General features: G+C 44.5%; 1 protein-coding gene and 1 non-coding gene across 4 annotated transcripts in view; one reads left to right on the top strand and one right to left on the bottom strand.

The window, feature by feature from the left end:
• The window catches only part of GRAMD2B (GRAM domain containing 2B), a 126914-nt gene that overhangs the window by 8081 nt on the left and 95940 nt on the right, over nt 1–22893 (bottom strand). For all 3 annotated transcript variants that reach the window (XM_053220367.1, XM_027076797.2, XM_015067436.3), the window contains exons 2-10: nt 19398–19517; nt 16071–16182; nt 13485–13551; nt 12448–12551; nt 7112–7207; nt 4651–4722; nt 4471–4551; nt 1708–1819; nt 600–722 (exon numbers count right to left, since the gene is read on the bottom strand). In XM_053220367.1, coding sequence (XP_053076342.1) covers nt 600–722; nt 1708–1819; nt 4471–4551; nt 4651–4722; nt 7112–7207; nt 12448–12551; nt 13485–13551; nt 16071–16182; nt 19398–19517 — 887 coding nt within the window. The remainder of the gene's footprint in view (nt 1–599; nt 723–1707; nt 1820–4470; nt 4552–4650; nt 4723–7111; nt 7208–12447; nt 12552–13484; nt 13552–16070; nt 16183–19397; nt 19518–22893) is intronic.
• LOC113604593 (U6 spliceosomal RNA) lies at nt 8201–8305 on the top strand. The gene has a single exon (XR_003426569.1). It is a non-coding gene; the product is annotated as a U6 spliceosomal RNA (small nuclear RNA).

Genomic DNA, 22893 nt, shown 5'->3' with positions numbered 1-22893 from the left:
CAATTAGGCTCCATGCTGACAACACAGAGCTGGATGTGGGGCTCGAACTCACCAACCGTGAGATCATGACCTGAGCCAGAGTCGAATGCTTAACCGACTGAGCCACCCAGGGGCCCCTTTCCAGGTGTCTTTTTAACCAGTAGTTCTAACTCCTTCCAACTCGTTTCATCCAGTATATACTTACTGAGAGCCTTCTCTCTGTCAAGCACTGCATTGGAGTGAATGGTAAACAAAACAGACACCGTCCTTGCCCTCATACCAGTATAATTGGTAACCAGTTAGGAGAATAATTAGTAAATAAAAAGTAATCCAGTAATTTGAGTTTTACCAGCCATTTTGGAATCATAATCTCCAAGTATTCCCAATAACAAAGGGACCTCCATGAAGGCCATTTACCTTTGTATCCTCCATAGTAAGACACAGAACTGGGTACTGTTTGTTGAATGAATAAATGAATTAATATGCAAAGGAAATAGATGTTCAGTAGGAAGGGAGGAGGGAATATGAAAGGCAGTCATAAAGTGAAATAAGAGGGCCCTTTAAAAGTTACAGGCAGATGTCTGTCACTATCCCATTTACCCAAGACATTGATTCCTTACCATGTGTAGGGAGACTCTTGGCTTTTCCTTCAGGCACTCTATTCACATGGGCATCTGCCCGGGTTGGTTTTGTTTCTCCCTTGGAGACATTCAGAACTGTCTGGGATTCTGTCACATGGAAATCTATCAAACCAAAATGGAGCTGACTGAGTTTTCTTCCCAATGCATTTAAAAAACACAGGAGCAACCACAAAGCAAATCAGTCTCACAACATGTGAGACTTGGCTCACAACATGGCCAAGAATATAAATTGATCTTCTCACAAGTTGGTTCAGTGGTTAGGTATTGAAATCCAATACTTAAGCAAGTAAGAAAATGATATAAGGACAGTCTTTCCTTAGCCCACTGACTCATGGGGACCATTCAGCTCTAACAGTGAATAGTATTACTGAGATAAGAAGAAAACATACTATGTTTTTCTCTTTCAACCACCCTCATATTATGTCGATTTAAGAGATATTTATTGGGGTGCCTGGGTGGCTCAGTCGGCTGAGCGTCCGACTTCAGCTCAGGTAATGCTCTCATACTCTTTGGGTTCGAACCCCACGTCGGGCTCTGTGCTGACAGCTCAGAGCCTGGAGCCTGCTTCAGATTCTGTGTCTCCTCCTCTCTCTGCCCGTCTCCTGCTCATGCTCTATTTCTGTCTCAAAAATAAATTAAAAAAAGCAAAAAAAAAAATAAAAAAAAGAGACATTGTGTATAAAGAGAAATGGATTTTTACCACGTAGACCATTCTTTTCCCCTAAAACTTTCAGACTACCCTTTCTCCAAAGTCCCTTGTCAAATTTTTTTTTTTTCCTAAAAGTTTATTTATTTTTGAGAGGAAGGGCAGAGAGGGAGAGAATCCGAAGCAGGCTCCGCCCTGATAGCTCAGAGCCTGACGTAGGGCTCAAACCCACGAACCATGAGATCATGACCTGGGCCTAAATCAAGAGTTGGTCACTTAACTGACTGAGCCACCCAGGCACCCCTTTCTCCATTGTTAATTAGTCCCTTCTTAATTGCTGATTAATTGACAAGGTGTTGATTTCTGTTGGTTTTGTCTTTGTTTTTAAGGGGTGACATGAGGATGTTTTGTGGAGCATGACATTTTAGAAATTTCTCGGACCTCGAGAGTTCTCGGATTCAGGAGTCTGGGAACCAGAACTGCTGTATCCTTCCATGTCTTGCCTTCTTTGTCGAACTACTCCATCCAGATCTGAGAATTCATCGTTGAAATCCTGAAGGGAAACAAGGCAGTGTACAAAATCCAATTCCCCTCATTACACAGGCAGGCCTCTGGAACCCCCAGGCCTTTCCACTTAGGCGTAACCTATAAAATACTGAAAAGAAGGGAAGATTACCCCGTACCACTGGGATTTCCCCCAACAGGTCAGAGGATCTGGTTACTGAAACACATTTTTTCCTGGGGAGTTAGAATCCTGTCAACAGTGGCCAACTTGTTTCAAACAACAAATGTCTAGGGGAAAAAAAAAAAAGAGCTGAACTAATGATTGAAAAGCTTCCAGGATAAAACTGGAGAAGTCTCTTTAGGATGTTGTAATGAGAAAAACTGATTGACATGGACATATATACGAGAAAAAATAAGATGTCAAGTTTTCTAAAATACATGTGTTAAATGCATAGGTACTTGTTAAAACACAGTTTAAAAAAGGGATGGAAAACAAAATGGAAAAGGGCTTTAACAAGTTACACACTGAAAGGAAAGTTTTGGCTATTTTTCTTCCCTCTCTGACTCCCTTAAAACCCAGTCAGTGCTATTACTTTTGAATTCCAGAGGAATGATGGAGGGGTAAGGAGTAGGGAAAAAGCAGGGATGTTTTAGTTTGTATTTCATTTTCCCCCACAAGTGCTTAAGAACTGGAGTCACAACAGGTGTCATTAAAATGTCCTGGGGAAGGTCCTGTTAGGCTGAGCTTTTCACGACTTAGGTCGCTGCCAAACGAAGAGACTTATCTGGTAAGCAAATGACCACGCTTTCAGCTGATACTACCTATCTGTTGATCGTTTCAATAACTCATTTCCATTTCAGGCACGAATTTATAGGAGGCAGAAAGTTGAAAAATTCAAGTCTCTTGGGTGTAACAATTAGTAATTGAATGCCTATCATCTTTCAGACAGTAGGCACAGCTCCTTGCATAGACGACTGCACTCAATCTGCACAGCCACATCGTGAGGTTGGCATTTTACTGGATGAAGAAACTGAGCCACAGCAGTTCAAGAGCTTGTCTGATGGCATAACTCAGCTGGGTGGAGCCCAGATTTGAAACCAAGTTTGTTGGTTGCAAATCATACTGTGTTTCATTTTCTTTTGTCTTGCTCTCCTCTACTTTCTTTCAAGGTGTGTGTTTTTTTTTTTTTTTTTTTAAACTGAGATAAAAATTCATGTAATACGAAAGACATCATTCAAAGCATACAATTTAGTGGTGGTTAGCACAATCACAATGTCATGCCGCCATCACCTCTGTCTTATTTCAGAACATTTCCATCACCCCCAAAGTGAAACCCTTTACCTATTAGCAGTCACCCTAATTTCTCTGTCTTCCCCCATCCCTTGGCCACCACTAATCCACTTTCCCTCCCTATCAATTTGTCATGTAAATGGAATCGTCTAGTATGTGGCCTTTTGTGTCTGGCTTCTTTGAGCATCATGTTTTCGAAGTTCCTCCATGTTGTATCTATCAGTTCTCCTTCCTTCTCAGGGTCAAATAATATTCTGTTGTATGGACATATGACATTTGACTTATGCATTCGGAAGATGATGGACATCAGGATTGTTTCTGTTTTTGGGCTGTTATGAACAAAGCAGCTGTGAACACTGTTATACAACTTTTTATGTGGGCAGGTTTGCAATCCCTGTACTTTTTCACAGCTCTTAAAAAAAAGATTTGTAGATGTTAAAACCATGGGCTCATACCAGTACACCAAAGGTATTTCAACAGGTAACTGATTCGTTTGGGAATAATGACTTGAATGAATACGGCTAGAACTCGCTTGAGCCAACATGATGCCACCATAGGTAGAAAACGTGTACAAATGGGGGAGAGCTACTTTGCACTGGAGATTTACTGTACTGTCAACGGAATCTGGAGGAATCAAAAAATCTCTTTCACTTGGTCACTATAGAGTGCTGCTTTTATAATTATTTCTGGATGTTCCTCATCTTTTCTACTAAGCTAGAAAGTCTTGGAAGGCAAGAACTAGTTTTGGGCTTTCTTGGTGTCCTTATAGCCTTACACTAGCACAGTGCCTTGAACAGAGAAGACAATCAGTGATTTGTGGGGATGGACCATGCCCCTCCCCCAACCATTGGTGAATCCCTCTAAAACAACACTGACAAGCAAACGGAGCAAGATTTTAGGATCACCTCCACGGACCACCCACTCGCCCAAACAGCCATTATCCTGTTTCTTTAAAAAAATTTTTTTATACTTTATTTTTGACAGAGAGAGAGAGAGAGAGCACAAGTGTGGGAGGGACAGAGAGAGAGAGAGAGAGAAGGGAGACGCAGAATCCGAAGGAGGCTCCAGGCTCTGAGCTGTCAGCACAGAGCCCCCCGTGGGGCTCGAACTCACACACCGTGAGATCATGACCTGAGCCCAAGTTGGATGCTTAACCGACTGAGCCACCCGCAGGGGCCCCTATACTGCTTCTTTTCTTTGGTAGGACAGCTCTTCGATTACTTGGAAAAAGTTGATGGCCTTCTATGGCCCCCCCCCCCCCCCCCCCCGTTCTTGAGGACAGAAACACCCTGTGTCTTCAATTTTACCTCAGATATTAAGGTCCCTTGGTCATGGTGTCAGGAGAAGTGTAACTGTGGGACGCATCATCCCCTTTCTTTCGCACTGAGCTAGTTATGTAGGCAACTCACCAGAGGCAGAGATGAAGGGCGGTCTGCCCGGAAACTGTTCTCAAGAGAAGACGGGTTGGGACTGTTCCCAACACTTGTATTCTGAAATTAGTGAAACAAAAAGGAAAACCAGATCAACTACGAAACCACGGGAAATCCAGAAGAGAGACAGCAGGTGAGGCTCGGCGATGTTGTACTCACTTCTAAGTGTCCACACACAGATTTTAGTAGTTTGTAAGTGGAATCTCTGGAGAGTAAGGAGACAAATATGTACTGCAAAACAAAACAGAGTGATTATGGAACAGATACTGCCTGACCAGAAGTCAGAGTTCAGAGTGCAGAACTTTATCTGTATACATGTTTTCTTCTCTTTTCCCCTGGTCTACAATCTCATTCACCTCTATCAGTTTTTATTCTGTTCCTGGAATGAACAAAATCTACTCCCCCACAACAGCAACAAAACCTTCAAGCCCCCTTTAAGTGATAAAGAAATGCTAAATGGTATGAAGGCTCCAATACCCTGACACTGATGTCCCCAACAGGCAGGCAAGACCTGGACACTAAGAAAAAAAAAAAAAAAAAGGCTAGTGATATTTGCCAGATCCTCTTTAAAACTTGTTCCCCTCTGCCTACCCCTTTTCTTTTAAGGTATTTAACAATTCCCAAGGGTCTGCTTTCTCTGTTCTGACCTAGATTTCCACTAAAAATTTCCCAGAGGCTCTCACAGCCTCGTTCTTTTTCAAGCCACTTCCAGATTCTTCCTTGTACAAATATGGAGATTTTTCTAGTGGATGCTTACACACAAGCGATGGGAAAGAAGTGAAGTCAGATTAGACAAGTAATTTGGAGACAAATGACATAAGGAAAAGTAATTTTACTAAGCGGTACATTGAAGAAATACTAAAACTCCCTCTTTCTCCACCTATTAGAGCCACAAAATCTTTTCACATCCCCTTTTCAGAAGTCTGTGATTATCCCTTTCACTCGTCAAGGAGAGCACTCGATATGCTTTTTTTTTTTTAATTTCTTTTTTTAATGTTTACTTATTATTGAGAGACAGAGAGACACAGATCATGAGCAGGGAGGGGCAGGGATAGGGGGAGACAAAGAATCCAAAGCAGGCTCCGGGCTCAGGGCTGTCAGCACAGAGTCCGATGTGGGGCTTGAACTCACAAACTGCGAAATCATGACCTAAGCCGAAGTCGGACGCTTAACCGACTGAGCCACCCAGGCGCCCCTCGATATGCTTTCCAAGCAAGCGTGTATTCCAAAGTAGTTAACACTATGGGTTCTGCATTAGACCTACTTGCAGAGTCTGGCTCTGACACTCAGGAAGTAGGTGACATTGGGCTAACAGCCCCACCACTCTTGGCTTCAGTTTTCTTTTTTTAATTAAAAAAAATTTTTTTAAAATTTTTATTTTGGCAGGGAAGGGGCAGAGGGATAGGGAAAGAGAGAATTCCAAGCAGAGTTCATGTTGTCAGCGCAGAACCTGAGGCAGGTCTCCATCCCGTGACCCTGGGATCATGACCTGAGCTGAAATCAAGAGTTGGATGCCCAACTGACTGAGCCACCCAGATGCCACTTGACTTCAGTTTTCGTGACACCTACCCCTAATAGGTAGCAGTGTGGGACAAATGGGAAAACAGAAGGAAAGTGTTTAGCATATGCGTGGCGAGAAGTACATGCTTATTAGCCATTAATGTTAACATTTTTTTTTCAAAATATTAATATATTTCCTACCACGTCAGAATAGCCTCTTATATCTTTCCTTCACTCTGCTTCCCTCTTCAATTTATCCAGTATGGTTGGAAATGGAATGTAGCTTTTATGCTTTCATAGAAATATTCAGTAAAATATTAAAACAATTAATTTCAAGGGGCGCCTGGGTGGCTCAGTCAGTTGAGCGTCCGACTTGGGCTCAGGTCATGATCTCATGGTTCGTGGGTTCGAGCCCCGCGTCAGGCTTTGTGCTGACCGTTCGGAGCCTGGAGCCTGCTTCAGACTGTGTCTCCCTCTCTCTCTGCCCCTCCCCTGCTCATACTCTGTGTCTCTGAAAAATAAACATTAAAACAGTAATTTCCAGTGACAAATGAGTAACCATAGAATTCTACTCCCTCTATTTGGCCAAGGTGAAATCAACACCACTCTACATGTAGGTATTTCTGGTTGCACACGTTTGGGGCAGCCCAGCAGTACCGAGCAGCTCTAGAATTTCTATACAGAAGAACACGAGACTTAAAGCAACCTGGAAGCAAAGTGGGCCTAGGAACTGGTCCTGAAGCCACATGTGTACAGCAAGAACCCAGTTTATGTATTTGGGATGGTTCTGGAGAAATACCAAGGGAGAGTGTGGGGGGGCTCTTCAGTATCACCCTGCCTCACCCCATCAACAGTGGGGTGGTGGTGGCTGTTTCAAATATTAAATATTAAAGAAAGTGAATATATCAGTTTAGCCTGTTCTAAGAGACATTAGGGAAAGGGAAAGGGAAGCTGGGAAAGAATTTTTTTTTTTTTTTTGACCTTGATCAAGCAAGTCTAATGAAGTCAGCAGAAAATGCAAAATTGTCAACAAGTGTGTGAGAACAAAGTTCCTTGTGAGGGGAAACAACACTACAGAAATAGGACAAAGGAAAGGCACCTTGCTCTGAGGCGTACTCACCCGGTCTGTGACTGTCGCTATAATCAGGGCATTTGGCACCAGAAGGGCAGTTTTGGTTTTCTTTATTAGGGTGACGGAGAAAGCCGGAATAGAGATCTGAAACAGAGTCAGTGAGTTAATACGGGTTCAGGCTTCATAGGACAGGACTTCAAATCGTCATATTCAAGGGAAAAATTTTTTAAAGTTTAACTAAGAAATCAAAACCAGCAGTAAGCTCTCCAGCCTCCAAGAAGAAAAACCAGTCTCCTCAAAGTTCTGTTTACACAGCCAGAGGGCAAATGTACATCATCAATTCTACTTCAGGGCTTGGTGGGAAACCTTCATCTTGAAACAAGGGAATGAATGCAAAGAAGCACAGTCATTTTAAAGACAGGCCCAAGGCTCTAAAGCAGTTATGTGGACATCCACTTGGGGTTAATCTCCGCATACACCGCTCTCCTACATCCTGAGGCACATGCGGGTAGGGAAACACTGAATAGCACTGGGAGACACAAAGCCTGGGACGTGAATTCTCAGCTCAGTTCTGAAAAAAGAAAACCTTGTTTTAAATGAACCTGGAGGCCAGAAAGGGGAGCTCTTGTGCCCCCACCTCTGGCCCTCAGTTGCAGACTCCAACAGGAAGAAGCCCCCCCCTTTACTACTCACACCAGCTGGAAGAATTTCTCCTTGCCCAACAACAAGCTCAGCCAATAAGAAAATACATCTGATCCCGTGAGAAGCCCTGAATTCTCACTTCCCTCCAATGGGCTTGTGTTCAGAGCAACCCTTCCCAACTTCCTCCTTTTCTCTGTAATTTAACTTTCCCTCCTTTGATCTCCAGACTTGCCTATGATTTGCCATGGCCTGCATGTCTCAAAGTGCTATTCCTAAATAAACCCATTTTGCTGATAAAACAACTGGCTGTTTTACTTTTAAGGTCCACACTATCTATGTGACCTACTCAACCTTGAAAGCTACGCTTTCTAAGCCTCAGTCTCCTGATGTGTAAAATGGAGATAATCTTACCTTTCCCCAGGATTTTCTGTTGATTAAATGAGATAATATATGGAAAATGCCTAGCATTCATTAAGAAACTCACTCATTGTACTCGCTTAGGAAGCCTGTGCACAGACTAAAATTAGAACAATACAGAGAAGATTAGCATGGCCCCTGCACATGGATGATGTGAAAATTCATGAAGTGGTCCATATTAAAAAAAAAAAAAAAGTCAGTCATTTCCTCATTTGTCTCCTAAAAAAAGATTGGGTAAAATAAAAGAACTCTAACTTCTTTTCTGGTTCAAACAATCGAGAATTAAAACAATGACAAATGAAGTGGCTACCATTTATTGCCTCCTAGTCACCAAATGAGAATGTCATCAAATTATGACAGTCTTGGGAAGGAGTTAATCTTTTTAAAATTTTTTTTTTAGGTTTATTTTTATTTTTGAGAGACAGCGAGAGAGCAAGCAGGGGAGGGACAGAGAGGGGGACAGAGCATCTGAAGCAGTGAGTCCGATGTGGGGCTCGAACTCACCAACTGTGAGATCATGACCTGAGCTGAAATCAAGAGTCAGATGCTTAATCGACTGAGCTACCCAGGGACCCCAGGAAGGAGATATTCTAAGACATAAGGAAATGTGTTTCAAGAGGTATGTGACTTGCCCAAGGTCATAAATATAACAGGTTACAAAGATGAACCAATCTGATCCAAGATGTGCGTTGTTTTTCATACAATGTACTACATGCATGGACCAGATACTATAAAGACCAGATGTTCCTGATACTTTTATGTTATATCCCTCCAACCCACTTTGGATTCACAGAGAAAAGGATGATATCCCTTTGATCCTGGAAAACAGAGTAACACACATCCATGGCAAAATGACCTGACTCCCTCCACGGGTACACACACTCACATGTACATTTTGTAAAAATGCTTTGCATATTCTAAAAGAGAACAAGGTCAGTGGGGGGAGAGGAGGGCCTTAGGTTAGTACTGCCAACTTGAAGGAAGAAAAAAGAGCTTTTAATTCTGAATACTTATATTCCCATATTTAGTCTTATGAGATGGAAATGTTCTATTCCTCAAAGTTCCAGATAGGAAGACTATGGAAGAAGGAGAGGCTAATCTTTTTTAAGTTTATTTATTTATTTTGAGAGAGAGAGAAACAGAGAGAGAGAGAGAAGCAGAGAGAATCCCAAGCAGGCTCCACACAGCGCAGAGCCCAATGCGGGGCTCAAGCTCACAAATTGTGAGATCATGACCTGAGCCCAAATCAAGAGTTGGATGCTTAACTGACTGAGCCACCCGGGCGCCCCGAGGGGCTAATCTTAATGAGACATTTGCTAACAAGTATTTTGCTAAAGAACTCTACCCTCTAAAATTTTGAAGAATGAGATGACTCCTAAGTTTTAAGTTGGGATACCAAGATGGATGAGGATATAAAAGTGAATCTAATTTTGTTTCTGAGTAGTGACACAAACACACAGAAACTAGGGGCTATCAATTTGGGTATCTTCATAACCTAGGGCATGGAACACTTTAACAAGGAGTTTTCAACCAACCGCTTCTTAAGTATAAAATGACAGCCAGATCACATTTGAGAAATAAAGCATCAATCACTTTTCCGTTTGGGCCTAGATGGAATCTTATACGTGCATTTAATGTTACCAGCATCTGAAAATACTGCCAGAATGATCAAAAGGTCCCGATTACATTTATTAATATTTTTCCAGGGGAGGGTGCCTAGAAAATGTCTCTTCCTAGAGTGCACTGTTTGGTTGACTTTAGTTCATATTGGAAGGTGTTGGAGCCAGTAAGGAAAGTCTGCCCCAGATCTGAGGACCCAATCTCCCTGACACCATCCTCAGAGGGGAAGAAACGTACAAATCACTCTCATGGCTCGTATTTCCCACCTCCTGGTAATTTCCAGTCTCTTGTCTCTTAGAGTAGCTGTAGCACATCCAAAAGACCCACTACCTGGTATTGTCCCTATCACTCTTTTTGTCGTGAGGGCATATCCTTAGCCAGTGTCAGGGCGACACGACCATCCAGCCAAATTAGGACTTCGTAAAAATAAGCTTAACTCTCCAGGGCGGTAGCAGCCCCAAGAGTCTGACAGATGGCACATTGCTTCATGTTCAAGGCATGTGTTTCCACAACTGTGACAACAACAATGTACAGCCAGCCATTTACATTTGGTCACGTGCCTTCCCAAATAGCATCCCCCAAATAACCCGGGGAACTGGTGTCCCCATTCCATTCGTCTGGACAGTGTGCCTCAGGGAAACGGAGTCATTTAAATGGCACCACTCAGCTAAGAGGCAGAACTGGTCCTCCTCCCACAGGACGTCTGCCTGACACGATTTTTTTTTTTTAATGTGTATTTATTTATTTTGAGAGAGAGAGAGAGAGAGAGTGTGTGTGAGCAGGGGAGGGGCAGAGACAGAGGGAGAGAGAGATCCCAAGCAGGCTCTACGTTGTCAGCACAGAGCCCAGTGCGGGGCTTGAACTCACGAACTGTGAGATCATGACCTGAGCCAAAATCAAGAGTCAGACACTTAACTGACTGAGCCACCTAGGTGCCCCTGACAGGATGCTTCTGATTAAAAAAAAAAAAAAAAAAAAAAAGTCTTAGGAGCAGAACAGAGAGACAGTACAAGCAGGCCTTTCATGCCAAACTACCCAGAAATGGCCCTAGTATTGAATGTATTGTCCATTTAAGCCATATGGTGGTCCTCTGAGGCAAGTAGTATATGTGCCTTCTGGCGCAGAGGAGGAAGCTAAGGCCTAGCGAGGCTAACTCACTAGGTCACAATCACACGCCAAGGGAGACGTGTAGCCAGGACTTGAACTCATTCATGGTTTGTGAGTTCGAGCGCTGCATTGGGCTCTGTGCTGATAGTGCGGAGCCTGATTGGGATTCTCTCTCTGCCCCTCCCCTGCTCCCCTGCTCATGTGCACTCTCTCCCTCTCAAAATAAATAAGTAAACTTAAAAAACAAACAAGAATTCCCCCATCCCTTCCATCCTTTAACAAAGACTAAGTCTTTGTTCACTAATGTCTCTAGACACGCTGCTTTCATCAGAGAGGTTGGCTCTGTCTGAATTCCTGAGAATTAGCCTATCACGCTGAACAGGAGATCACTGCTACCCAATCCCTTCCCTACTCCATGAACAAGTTGTTATAAATGAGAAATCTAGAAATACAGTGGAGCACTGCTTAATCGTGCTTTGTGTGATACTGATTCGGGTAATAGTGTTTACCAAAGTATGTGTATCCAGACACGACTCTTTATGATTTGGGAACAACATTAAAATAACACGTCTGACCTGAAGAGTGGTGTGCTAGTCTGTTGACCCAACACCAGCAAAATGGAGAATTTCCATTGTATTTGTGATGTGGTCATTGTCTAAAAGCCTGACAGGGGCTTTAGGGAGACTATTTAAATAAAACCTATCTACCACTCCGAACAAAAGGCTTTCAGTCAGCGACTTCATGGATATAAAAGTTGCTTATTTATATTCGTGAATCAGAATGATTCAAAGCTCGTTAGGTCACACGACCCTAAGAAGGTGTTTCTCTGACTCCTCGCTATGGTGGCCTGAATGGTGTGACATCGCCGGTCAAAGGGACAGAATGTCAGTGGGATGGAATTATCTTTTTCCTTCTTATGACACAGTCCCAAGGTCTTTGCTTAGAAGCACATTGGGAAAACTGCCAGTTCCTTCAAGCTATCCTCCTTAACAGCTCACGTGTCTTGGGCCTGTCCTCCCCCGCATCTGTTTTATGAGAAGGACAAGTTGTCAGTTGTGGTCCACTGGGGATGGTGGGTGTTTGACTCTCCCAGACCAGGCCGTAAATGTTTCAGTTCCTGCTCATGTGGTGCTGGTGATGCTACAAAGTGAGCTCTAATCACTAGCTTATCGATAGGCTTGTTTTTCTATGTGTCTCTGACTGGTAACTGATATGTACACGGTGCAAAAATCATTATTTATTTAAGAAAAGGTCTTGGGTGTAATATATGTCTTTGAAACAAATTATGGCACACTCTCCAAATGAATAGCTGTAAGAGGTCTCTGGTGACATCTGGGTAAAAAGGCGTTAGCATAGGGTTGTGGGAGAGATATATGTGTATAGAGAAATACATCGAGAGTGGTCTTTAGGGGAAAAGGGAACTTGGTGTCATTTAGAGGCATTTAGAAACTAATATTAGGAACAACGATGAAGGAAATAAACATATAAGGGTATGATAACAATACAAATATTTATAAACACTGTTACATTGAAAATGACTGATATTCACAATAGATAATAAAGTGCATAGCTTTGTTTTAAAAAAAACTTATACTAACCTTAGTGTCTTTTCCGAACACCTTGGAATGAAAACAAATCCAGTTTTCTGATACGAAGAGCTTCCCCTGGTATAATATCTCTTTCTGTAGAGCACACGTAAAACCTGGGAAAGTATATACAGGTGTAAGAGCATTCAGAGTTTCCATGTAAAATAAAAATTGTGTATGTACGTTGGGGACTCAGGATTGGCAGAGGCAATACACTCGTACTCAAAAGATCTGTCACTTCGCTGTCAGTCATCTTTAGTGGAATAAAGATATGGGGAAGAGGGTTTGTGTTTTACTCCAAAGCCTTACCCACAGGAGTACAACAATCAAAATGGCAAGACAAGGCTGTCATTGCGAATAAGAGTTCAGGAATGGAGTTTCAAAATGTCCTCTACTTAGGAAGGTATGTCGGCCTGAGCTAATGTGGGCAGTCCCGCCCCTCCTTCCCTGGGACTGTCCCTAACGACTCCTTTTGAAGTGGATGATCTCACTGTGGGAAGCGCACGTGACCCACATGTTTGGCCATCATGAGAGGCATCCTGCCTCAACTTCTGTATCCGGGAAGCTAGAATGGAACCTTGGTCTTAATGGACCTAAGAGGAGCTGAGTAGGTCCTAAGTGGCGTGCTGGATAAGATGTTCTGGTGTGATAATCACGCCCAGTACAGCTTAGGGACGGACACGTGTCTGCACATGAGAATCTGTGTTTCCTTTCAGCCTTCTTCTAGTGGCCTCTCTTCCTCCAGCCTTGTTATCTGAAATCTCAGGACAGCCCAAATGCAGTGCACTGCAGCAGTGAATACAGACGGTGAGGAGATCATTCCGGAATCATCTTGGAGGGTTCCCTGTCGTGTGGAGGGATTCAGTTTCCCATTCTACTCTCTCATCTTTCAAGATGCTTGAGGAAAGCTGAATGAAGCTGCCATCACCGTTACATCATAACTTTCGAACCCACGTTCCCCTTGGTGATTCTGTTCCCAGACGGAGCCCGCTTTCTCTCCCCCAGCCAACTAGCGTATTTTCAAAACAGTCAAACAGGTCAGAACTTACTCTGCCTCAATGGTTCTTCAGTTGGGACATCAAGAAACAGCTTGTGGAAGTGCATGTTTGCCTTATACTACAAGGAGAACACAACACAGGCGTCACCGCTGGCATTTCTTGGCATAACATCACCAATTTTAACTTCAACGTAAATTACGTAACAGATTTCCCCTCCCTTCGCAGAGTATCTTTAGGAACTCCTTGTCTCTGATCGTACAGTCTTCGACACAACCCCTCAAAGGCGGCAGGGCACAAAGGTTTCATTTTCCAACAAGATAGTGACTTGCTGGTTGGAAAGACACGTGAAATCATGCTGCAGCCTTGTGCCAAGGTGGCTGGCCAAGGACGTTCCTAATAAATGACACGAAGGGATCTCACCAGGGAAGGTAGGAGATCCTAGGACACTAAAGATCCAAGTACTCTTGGAGGACAGCAGTGGTTAAGAGCTCAGATAAACCTAGTTCAAGTCTTGGCTACATGTCCCCTTTGGTGTGTGACTGTGACCTAGTGAGTTAGCTTTGCTGGGCCTCAGTTTCCTCCTCTGTGCCAGAAGGCACATATACTACCTGTCTCAGAGGACCGCCATAAGGCTTAAACGGACAATACATCCAAAAGACCCACTACCTGGTATTGTCCCTATCACTCTTTTTGTCGTGAGGGCATATCCTTAGCCAGTGTCAGGGCGACACGACCATCCAGCCAATTAGGACTTCGTAAAAATAAGCTTAACTCTCCAGGGCGGTAGCAGCCCCAAGAGTCTGACAGATGGCACATCGCTTCATGTTCAAGGCATGTGTTTCCACAACTGTGACAACAACAATGTACAGCCAGCCATTTACATTTGGTCACGTGCCTTCCCAAATAGCATCCCCCAAATAACCCGGGGAACTGGTGTCCCCATTCCATTCGTCTGGACAGTGTGCCTCAGGGAAACGGAGTCATTTAAATGGCACCACTCAGCTAAGAGGCAGAACTGGTCCTCCTTCCACAGGACCTCTGGCTGACAGGATTTTTTTTTTTTTTTTAATGTGTATTTATTTATTTTGAGAGAAAGACAGAGAGCATGAGCAGGGGAGGGGCAGAGACACAGGGAGAGAGAGAATCCCTAGCAGGCTCTATGTTGTCAGTACAGAGCCCAGCGCGGGGCTTGAACTCACAAATTCTGAGATCATGACCTGAGCCGAAATTAAGTCGGACACTTAACTGACTGAGCCACTCAGGCGCTCTCTGACAGGATGCTTTTGATAAAAAAAAAAAAAGTCTTATGAGCAGAACAGACAGTACAAGCAGGCCCTTCATGCCAAACCACCCAGACTTGGCCCAAGATCGCCATAAGGAAGAGCTTTAGAAAGGTCCTACAGGCGATCAACGGGGCCCCACAAGTCAGCTATTTTATAAACGCCTCATGTAAAGTAGGTTATCTCATGCTGCTTCCTAAAAGTACATTTTGCATCCAGAAAGTTACCCAGATTAAAGCAAGGTATTCCAAGGAGGCTTTCCGGAGATTCTTTTTTTCTTTTTTAATGGCTACAGTGAGCATTGGTTGCATGAGTTGATTTAAAAGTAACCTGGGCCAAGGGGCGCCTGGGTGGCTCAGGTGGTTATTTGTTCGACTTCTGCTAAGGTCATTATCTCCTGGTTCGTGGATTTGAGCCCTCTGTTGGGCTCTGTGCTGACAGCTCAGAGCCTGGAGCCTGCTTCGGATTCTGTGTCTCCCTCTCTCTCTGCCCCTCCCCTGCTCATGCTCTGTCTCTCTCTGTCTCAAAAATAAATAAAAACATTAAAAAATTAAAAAAAAAAGGGACAGATAAATCCATTATTTGGCTCCTGACTGGATTCATTTGGGGGGGGGGGCAAAAAACACTGATGCAGGCAATGACTACTGGAAGATTGTGGAATTCTGAAATGGATTTTATAGGAGTAATATTTTTGTGTATTTACTATTCAGTTAAATTTCTTGTGTGTGCCAATGGGTTTTTTGTTCTCCTTCTTAGGAAACACATATTCGAGTATTTAGCGGGGGGGGGGGGGGGGAGTGTTAAAAAACAACCTCAAACTACTGGTCCCAGTAAGTATGCCACACTCCATGACACAGGACTGGGCTTAGTTACCTATCGGGGTGGGTTTTAGAGCGGAACTGAACTGCTTCTGGAGGAGAATCGTGATGGTCCACAGGTTTTCCTCTTCAGTGGGAAGCTGGGTTGCCTTCCATTCACACAGGTGCTGTATCACACTCTTTCATTTTGATGCAAGGACATCACAACTCTCTTAATCGTTAGGCGAGCTAATTATCTTGGCTGGTTTTTAGCCCAGCACATGACCACATAGGTCCCTGCTCTTGGGGCACTTGTCAGAGTTAGGGGTCACGGTATGCAACTCACCGCCACCTGGGATATACCGGAAGGTCAGTGGGGAAATATGAAACTGATTAATGGTCGGCCGAAGGATCTGCATCCTGTTCTGTGTTCCAGATTCTCTACTATCTGCCTACGAGAGTCGTGAATGGCAGGAAGATACACATTTGGGTCCTTCCTTTCCCTTGGCTCTAGGGGTCCCCCCATCCTCTGATCAGCGCAGTCCGCACTCCCAAGTTACCTGGCTGGAAGACGAAGACTTCTTCCTGTCCATCTTAGATTCATTTTTGCTTTCTGTTTTACAGTCGTTCTTATCACTTGCTAAAGAGGCACCATCAAAACTGGATTTTGACCTGAGCAAAGAGAACCCAGGGAGTCTGTAAGATGAAATGTTTAATGCTACTCATTAATCCTATTGTAATAAATCTTGATTAGCATGCCATCTCACAAGAAAACCTGACATTTGTTTTGTTTTGTTTTTCTGGACACCAGTGGTCACTCCTAATACTCTAAGAGCATTTACACAGCATAGTGTGTGGGAGACTGGGATGGTTTCACAGGGCCACAACCTCAATCTGCAGAAATGCAGACTTCTAGAAGGGAGAAATACAAACTGAATTGTGAAGGTAATTATACCACCTCAAAGGATTTTAAGCAGTAAAAGTACTGTAGGCAAATTATTAAACAAAACTGCAGCTATAATTCGATCAAAGAATATTTTCGTTTCAGAATTCTATTAATATTTAACATGGGTTAAATGAGTAGGGCATTGTATTAAAGGCCTAGAGGGACACAAGACGGTCTTTTTCCTTAAGAAGCCTGTGAATGCATCCAACATCTTTTTTCTAAGGCGGTACAAGACGTAGCGCCCAATAATAATACATACCACAGCTATTAGGAGGAGGTATAGAGACCCTAAGTTCAAAAGGAGGTAAGAGGAGATCGACAGCACAACGTAGGTTTAATACACTGGGCCTCAGAGGATAAGCAGGAGTTGGGTATAAGGAAAAGAGAAACAAAACATCCCAGAGTGGGAAAACAGTAGAAATGAAATCAGGATAAAAATGAAGACCACGTTGGAAAGTCAAGTTTTCCTTTGTTCTACTAAGGACAGAGGTCAGAGCTCCAGTATTTGTTTCTAAGGTGATTCTAGTCCTGGCTCTTCATTTGAGTAGGTGTGTGAATTTGCACATATCTTCAACCTGACAGACAAACAGAATCATTCTCAAGTGGAATGCATGTATGGTTTTCAGAGATGTATATAAAAACAACTTTTATGGTACAAGTATGTATTTTTTTTTCATTTTGGGAAAAAATGGCACATGAAATCCATGATCCTACAGTATGATTCCTTAGAAAGAGGCTCAGTTAAAATGAGTATTGGGTTCGGGGCGCCTGGGTGGCTCAGTCGGTTGAGCGTCCGACTTCGGCTCAGGTCATGATCTCACGGTCCGTGAGTTCCAACCCCGCGTCGGGCTCTGGGCTGATGGCTCCGAGCCTGGAGCCTGTTTCAGATTCTGTGTCTCCCTCTCTCTCTGACCCTCCCCCATTCATGCTCTGTCTCTCTCTGTCTCAAAAATAAATAAACGTTAAAAAAATTTTTTTTAAAAATGAGTATTTGGTTCAAAGCAGAGTTAAGAATCTTGAGTAATTCAGGTGGTACAAGGGTGTGACTGAGAGACAGAAATGACTGCAGTTAAGACTTCAGACTCTGGGTTTCTCAGCCCTGAAAAGATGGGCCAAATGATATTCCAAGCTGCTGCCAGCCACAACAGTTTGGGTCCATGATGCTCTAACCACAGGTGAAATACCTCTCATTGATTCCAGGTGTCAGATTTGGATTTAGCTACTGGCCACTGAACCTATTTGCAGATACAAATGACTTTGGAATTCTAGGGATTACTTTTTTTTTTTGAAATTATGAGTAAACATTTGTAGTCAAAAATAATTTTTACAAATGGCAATTTACCTATTAGTATACCATCCACTAATCCGAATTAATTACCTCGACTGATTCACACTAGTAAATGTTAATGGAATCATCAAGGCAACGATCAGACCTTTTGAAGGACTGTAAGCAAATTCTGACAGGCAAGGCCGATGTATCCCTGACGAACTCAAGAGGCGCAAGCAGAAGGGGCTTGTGTGCACAGCACTGGTCTCTGGGGAAGGGGTGGAAGGGGCGCTTATTTATATGGCATTGGTATCTTTGTGTCTACCCTGTTACTCTCTCATCTCACAGGTCACTATGCGCAGGACCGGAAGTCGAGTGCAGAATGAAAATGTAGGGCCTCTTATTCAAGAATTAGGAATTTCCAGACAGCGAGAGCAAAGCATTACATCAAGCGTGGGGCTCTTTGCAACTGCACAGATGACACACCCACACCATTTGACAGACATGCCCTCATGATGAGTGTATTATTCTCACCCAAAGCCTGGGGGCGGCAGAGAAAAAGCCACAGTGTTTTTAAAGCGCCTGCTGGAGCCAGTCAATAATGGTGAGAGATACAAGAAACGACATGCTTTGTGCGTTTGCCCGAGCCTCATTTGCTGAGTGAGGCAAGGTGCTCTGACAGCAAACAGCTATGGCAAGAAGCGCTGAAAGTGAGATGTGTCCAAACAGCCATGCAGAGCTGATGAAGAGAAAAGTGGAAGGGGCAGGAAAGAAAAATGTGGGGGAGAGAGAAGACTTAGGCTTGGTCTTGAGTGAAGGAAGGATGTGGAGAGAGGGAATGGGCTGTGTAGCCAGGAAGGAAGGGAAAGGCAGGAGTTATTTAATTATCCTTTAGCAGAGGCCCGAAGACCCAGACGGTACAGTTCTGACAGTTCCAGTAACAGAGACATGAGCAATCGCTCCACCACTCAGTACAGACCCCTGGCTACATGCACCGTAACTGACCACTGAAATGATCATTCTCTGATGAGGGCACAAAAACAACTCTGAGCTCCTACTTCTTCCTTGCATGTGAGAAAAAGCATGTAACGAAGAGTCTCTGAGAGTGACAGGGACCGCGCCTCATCTCAAAACTGCCTGTTCCCTTCTAGGCTCACGACCCAACTGACGCTGGACCCACCAGCGCCGGCCCCAAGAAACAGACATGCACACCCTGTCCGGGGATCCCAGGCAGGGCTCCCCCTCTGCTTTTTCGTGGCTGCCAGGAAAGCAAGACAGGTGTGCACACGCACAGGCAGAGCAGATACTCCAACCTGGGCGGGCCGCACCAGCACCCCGGCCAGCCTTTCCAGGTGCCGTATCAACATATGCCAGGCAATGGGCTATCCTGGCTTTATCACTCAGCGAGATCAGTCCTTGAAGAGAGGGGCAGGTGTTCTGCAGTAGGTTGGGGCAGGAAGGAGAAAGTAAGCTGCCAGAAAGGGATGAGAAAGGAAGGCACGCATCCGTGCCGAGATTGAGGAAAACCACCCCACTTCTTTCTCAGGGGGTTATCTGGTTACAGTGGATCCTCACTTGTGACAACTGCCATTGAACTAGAAACATCAGCTCCTCCCAGCCACCCCTCCTCCCCAAAGGCCCCAAAGAACCAAGAGTCAACGTGAGGACACTCACCGCAAGGAAATGATTCTCTTCTGGTCTGGGGACTCAGCCTCGCAGGACGGGGTAGGGGACTGGGCTGTTGGCGACCTGCAGATCTTCTTTTTCTCCTCCAAACCATTCTCAGCCTCTGAGCTGGAGAAGAGAGAAAAACGCTTCACCTTAGACATCCGGGGAAGGGGGACATGTGGAAGGAAAAACGATGAGAAAACCTTGCTTTCTGGAGAGGTGAATGATGTTCAAGCCCCACAACAGGCTGAAGTCAGCGTGGACAGCTGTGCGCTTTCCAGATCTCCGTTCTGAAGCCTCTCAGCTGGTGCCTCAAGGGCAGGAGCTCCAGGTCCTGCCTGCTGCTTCAGGTAAACATCCGACTTTGTGGGGACTTGGTGGCTGCCGGGCGTGCGCAAGAGGGCCCCACGCTGCCCAGCTCTGCCCGGCTAGCATGCTGAGGCGACAGATCACCTGGAGTCTGGGAGGGCCCCTGCACACATGTGCACAGCACACAGGCTCACAGCCAGCTGTGAGCCTTTCTGCTGGGAGCCCCCGCCCCTTTGTCTGCATTTCCCTTAACACCCAATGTTGTAGTTATATAGGTCCCATTTTGGGTTGTCGATGTTTTAACCAAGGACCTCTCTAAGCAATTTCCAGTCTAATCTACACCACCACCCAGGCTGGGTAGGAATTATTACTCCCAGATTACAGATCTGGAATCTGAGGCTCTCACTTGTCAACTTGGCCAAGTTCACAGAATCAGAATGGTTCTGAGTTGGGAGGCCTCTGGGTCCACACTCACCCTCCTATTCTCTAACTCTTCTCTCTGCCATCTACCCCCCTCCTCCAGTCACTGGTCCATCCATCTAGCCCCCTTATTAGCTCTTTAGTGTGAGAGCTCCAGGGCGGTGTGAGGATCTTATTGCCTTTTATACTGACCACAGAGTCTAGGTGAGTGCTGGTATATAATCACGATCACTAGGCTTTTAGGGCTGACCTTGGTAAAAGAAGGACTAGAGGCAAAAGCAAGTCAGGATGGTTTGCATGCTGAACCACAAACCAATGGAGGTAATGAGTGTGGTGGATACAGGAGTTGAGTTCCCTCAATGTTAGGGACTGGGGACACCAATTCCAATACGAGCAAGAGGAGAGAAAGGAAGGCGGAAGGCACGTACACGGTGTTTTAATTTCCATGGAGCAGACCTTCTTTGGTGTCAGTCTGCAAAGCACAGGATTCACAAGACAGATTTCTGAGACTGTGAGAACGCCACGGTGGCTGAACAGAAAGGGAAAATACTAAGGTAGCGTCGCTATGATCGTTTGGCTAATTTTAATCCCCATTCACCACCTACTTGGTGTCTTCACCTGCAGATGACCGCACAGGCAGGAAATGTCACCGGTTAGTTGAAGTTTTGTGGTTGCTTGCTTAAGACACTTTTCACAGTTATTTGAGATTGCCAGCCCATACCAGTAACACTGCTGTAGTGTCAACATCAACACCAAGGGTATTTGACAAGGTATCCAATGGACAATCCCTACATATGGTGGATATTCTTATACTGTGGTTAGTATTTCTCTCTTCCTAAGTACATAAATATTCAAGGACAGGAGCCCAACTTTCCACTTCTTCAATTCTCAAAGCACTCAAAAGCACTTAAGTACATTAAAAGAATTCAGTCCATAAATGAATTGCATTATGTGATGAAAGGTAAAGGGAAGGCTTTGAAATATTAATAGGAAAACACCACTCTGGTTTAAAATAGAGGATTTTATTTAATGTTAGCATCCAGTTTAATTCACAGACTCAGAGAATTTGGGAACTCTTAAGGGGCTTTAGAGCATATCTCTCCTAACTCCCCTCCCCAAGACACACACACATTCTGATTCTTCAAAGGCATCAGACAGCAATCCACTTGAGAGCCCCTCTTGAAGTAGGGAGAATAAATCTGTGTGGACCCTCAATAATCCACTCAGCATTTATTTACATATTTACCGATTTTATACAAGAACCGAGCCACTGCTGTCCTGTCCAGCACCTCTGTGTACTTAGAAAGAGCCTTCCCACTAAGAAGCACTCATAAAAATGTGCCCCTCTGTATGGATGTAGCCCTAAGGGGACCTCAGCTCTGGGCAAATGTCTTATTTATCCAATTACTAAATTCCTTAAAAATGGGGAACTCGTGTGTTTTTTCCACAGCACTCAGCTCAGCATTTGGCTCATAGTGGTCCTTTTAAAAAAATTTTTTTTTAAAACATTTTACTTATTTTTGAGAGACAGAGAGAGACAGAGCATAAGCAGGGGAAGGGCAGAAAGAGAGGGAGACACAGAATCCGAAGCAGGCTCCAGGCTCTGAGCTGTCAGCACAGAGCCCGATGCGGGGCTCGAACTCACAAACCGCGAGTTTGTGACCTGAGCTGAAGTCAGACACTCAACCAGCTGAGCCACTGAGGTGCCCCTGCTCATAGTGGTCCTTAATACATGTTGACTGATACGGGATTCATCCGGTAGTGTCTCCAACACAAAGCGACACTGCTGTATGGGCTGATTTCAGTTTTAGAGTTTTGTTGACTTGAAGATGCTACAGAAAACTCAAGCAAGTTGATTCCTAATGCAGACGAGATCACTCCTGCAAGCACCCCTTACCTCTGATGTCCTGTGGCAGCAGACTAAACTATGGACAATCCCAACAGCAGAGACTGCCAGTGTCTGAGTGCGCAGAGCGTGGGAGGGGACTGGAATGGTTCCTTGAGGCCCCTCAGTGGCTCTCAAGTTACCATCACTAAAGCTGAATTCGCCAGCAAGGGAGAGGAAGTAACAGGTCTCATTTAAAGCATGAAAATAAAGAAATCAGGTTTTTAGTTTTTGTTTTTTTTTCTTAGAGAGAAAGAGAAGACACCTACATGAGTCAGGGAGGGGCAGAAGGAGACAGAGATCTTAAGGAGGCTCCGTGCTCAGGACACAGCCAGACCCGAGGCTTGATCCCACGACCCTGGGATCGCGACCTGAGCGGAATCAAGAGTCGAACGCTTAAATGACTGAGCTACACAGGCGCCCCTCTTTCTTTTTTTTAAACAAGACAAGGCCTTTCAGGGACAGTGACTAGGAGGGTCAACTAAAAAAATCCCCAAAACCAAACCAAAAGAATAATCTTTCTTTTCCTTTTCTTTCTTTCCTTTCTTCTTTTTTCCTTCCTTCCTCGTTCCTTCCTTCTTTTCTCCCTCCCTCCCTCCCTTCCTTCCATGTATAAACTATTTATTCACAGACAAGGCCTAAAGATTCCTTGGACCCACCCACAGTATGGCCACAGCAGCCTGTGGTCTTTCAGTGCTGGCCTCGGACACGAAGTCCCCAGAAGGGGTGCCACCTTCTTTGGGCCTGAATCTTCGCCAGTCGCTCCAGGCCTTCGCGTAGTTTGGTGTTTGTACCATTGGCCAGGACCTGGTTGTATTTTTTCCATCCTTGACGTCCTTTCGTCTGTTGCAGAACCAGTCTGCGAGCTTATACTGGCATGGATTCTGC

The sequence above is a fragment of the Acinonyx jubatus genome, chromosome A1 (genome assembly GCF_027475565.1).
Source record: "Acinonyx jubatus isolate Ajub_Pintada_27869175 chromosome A1, VMU_Ajub_asm_v1.0, whole genome shotgun sequence".
Classification (NCBI taxonomy): domain Eukaryota; kingdom Metazoa; phylum Chordata; class Mammalia; order Carnivora; family Felidae; genus Acinonyx; species Acinonyx jubatus.
This window is presented reverse-complemented; position numbering and strand designations above follow the sequence as displayed.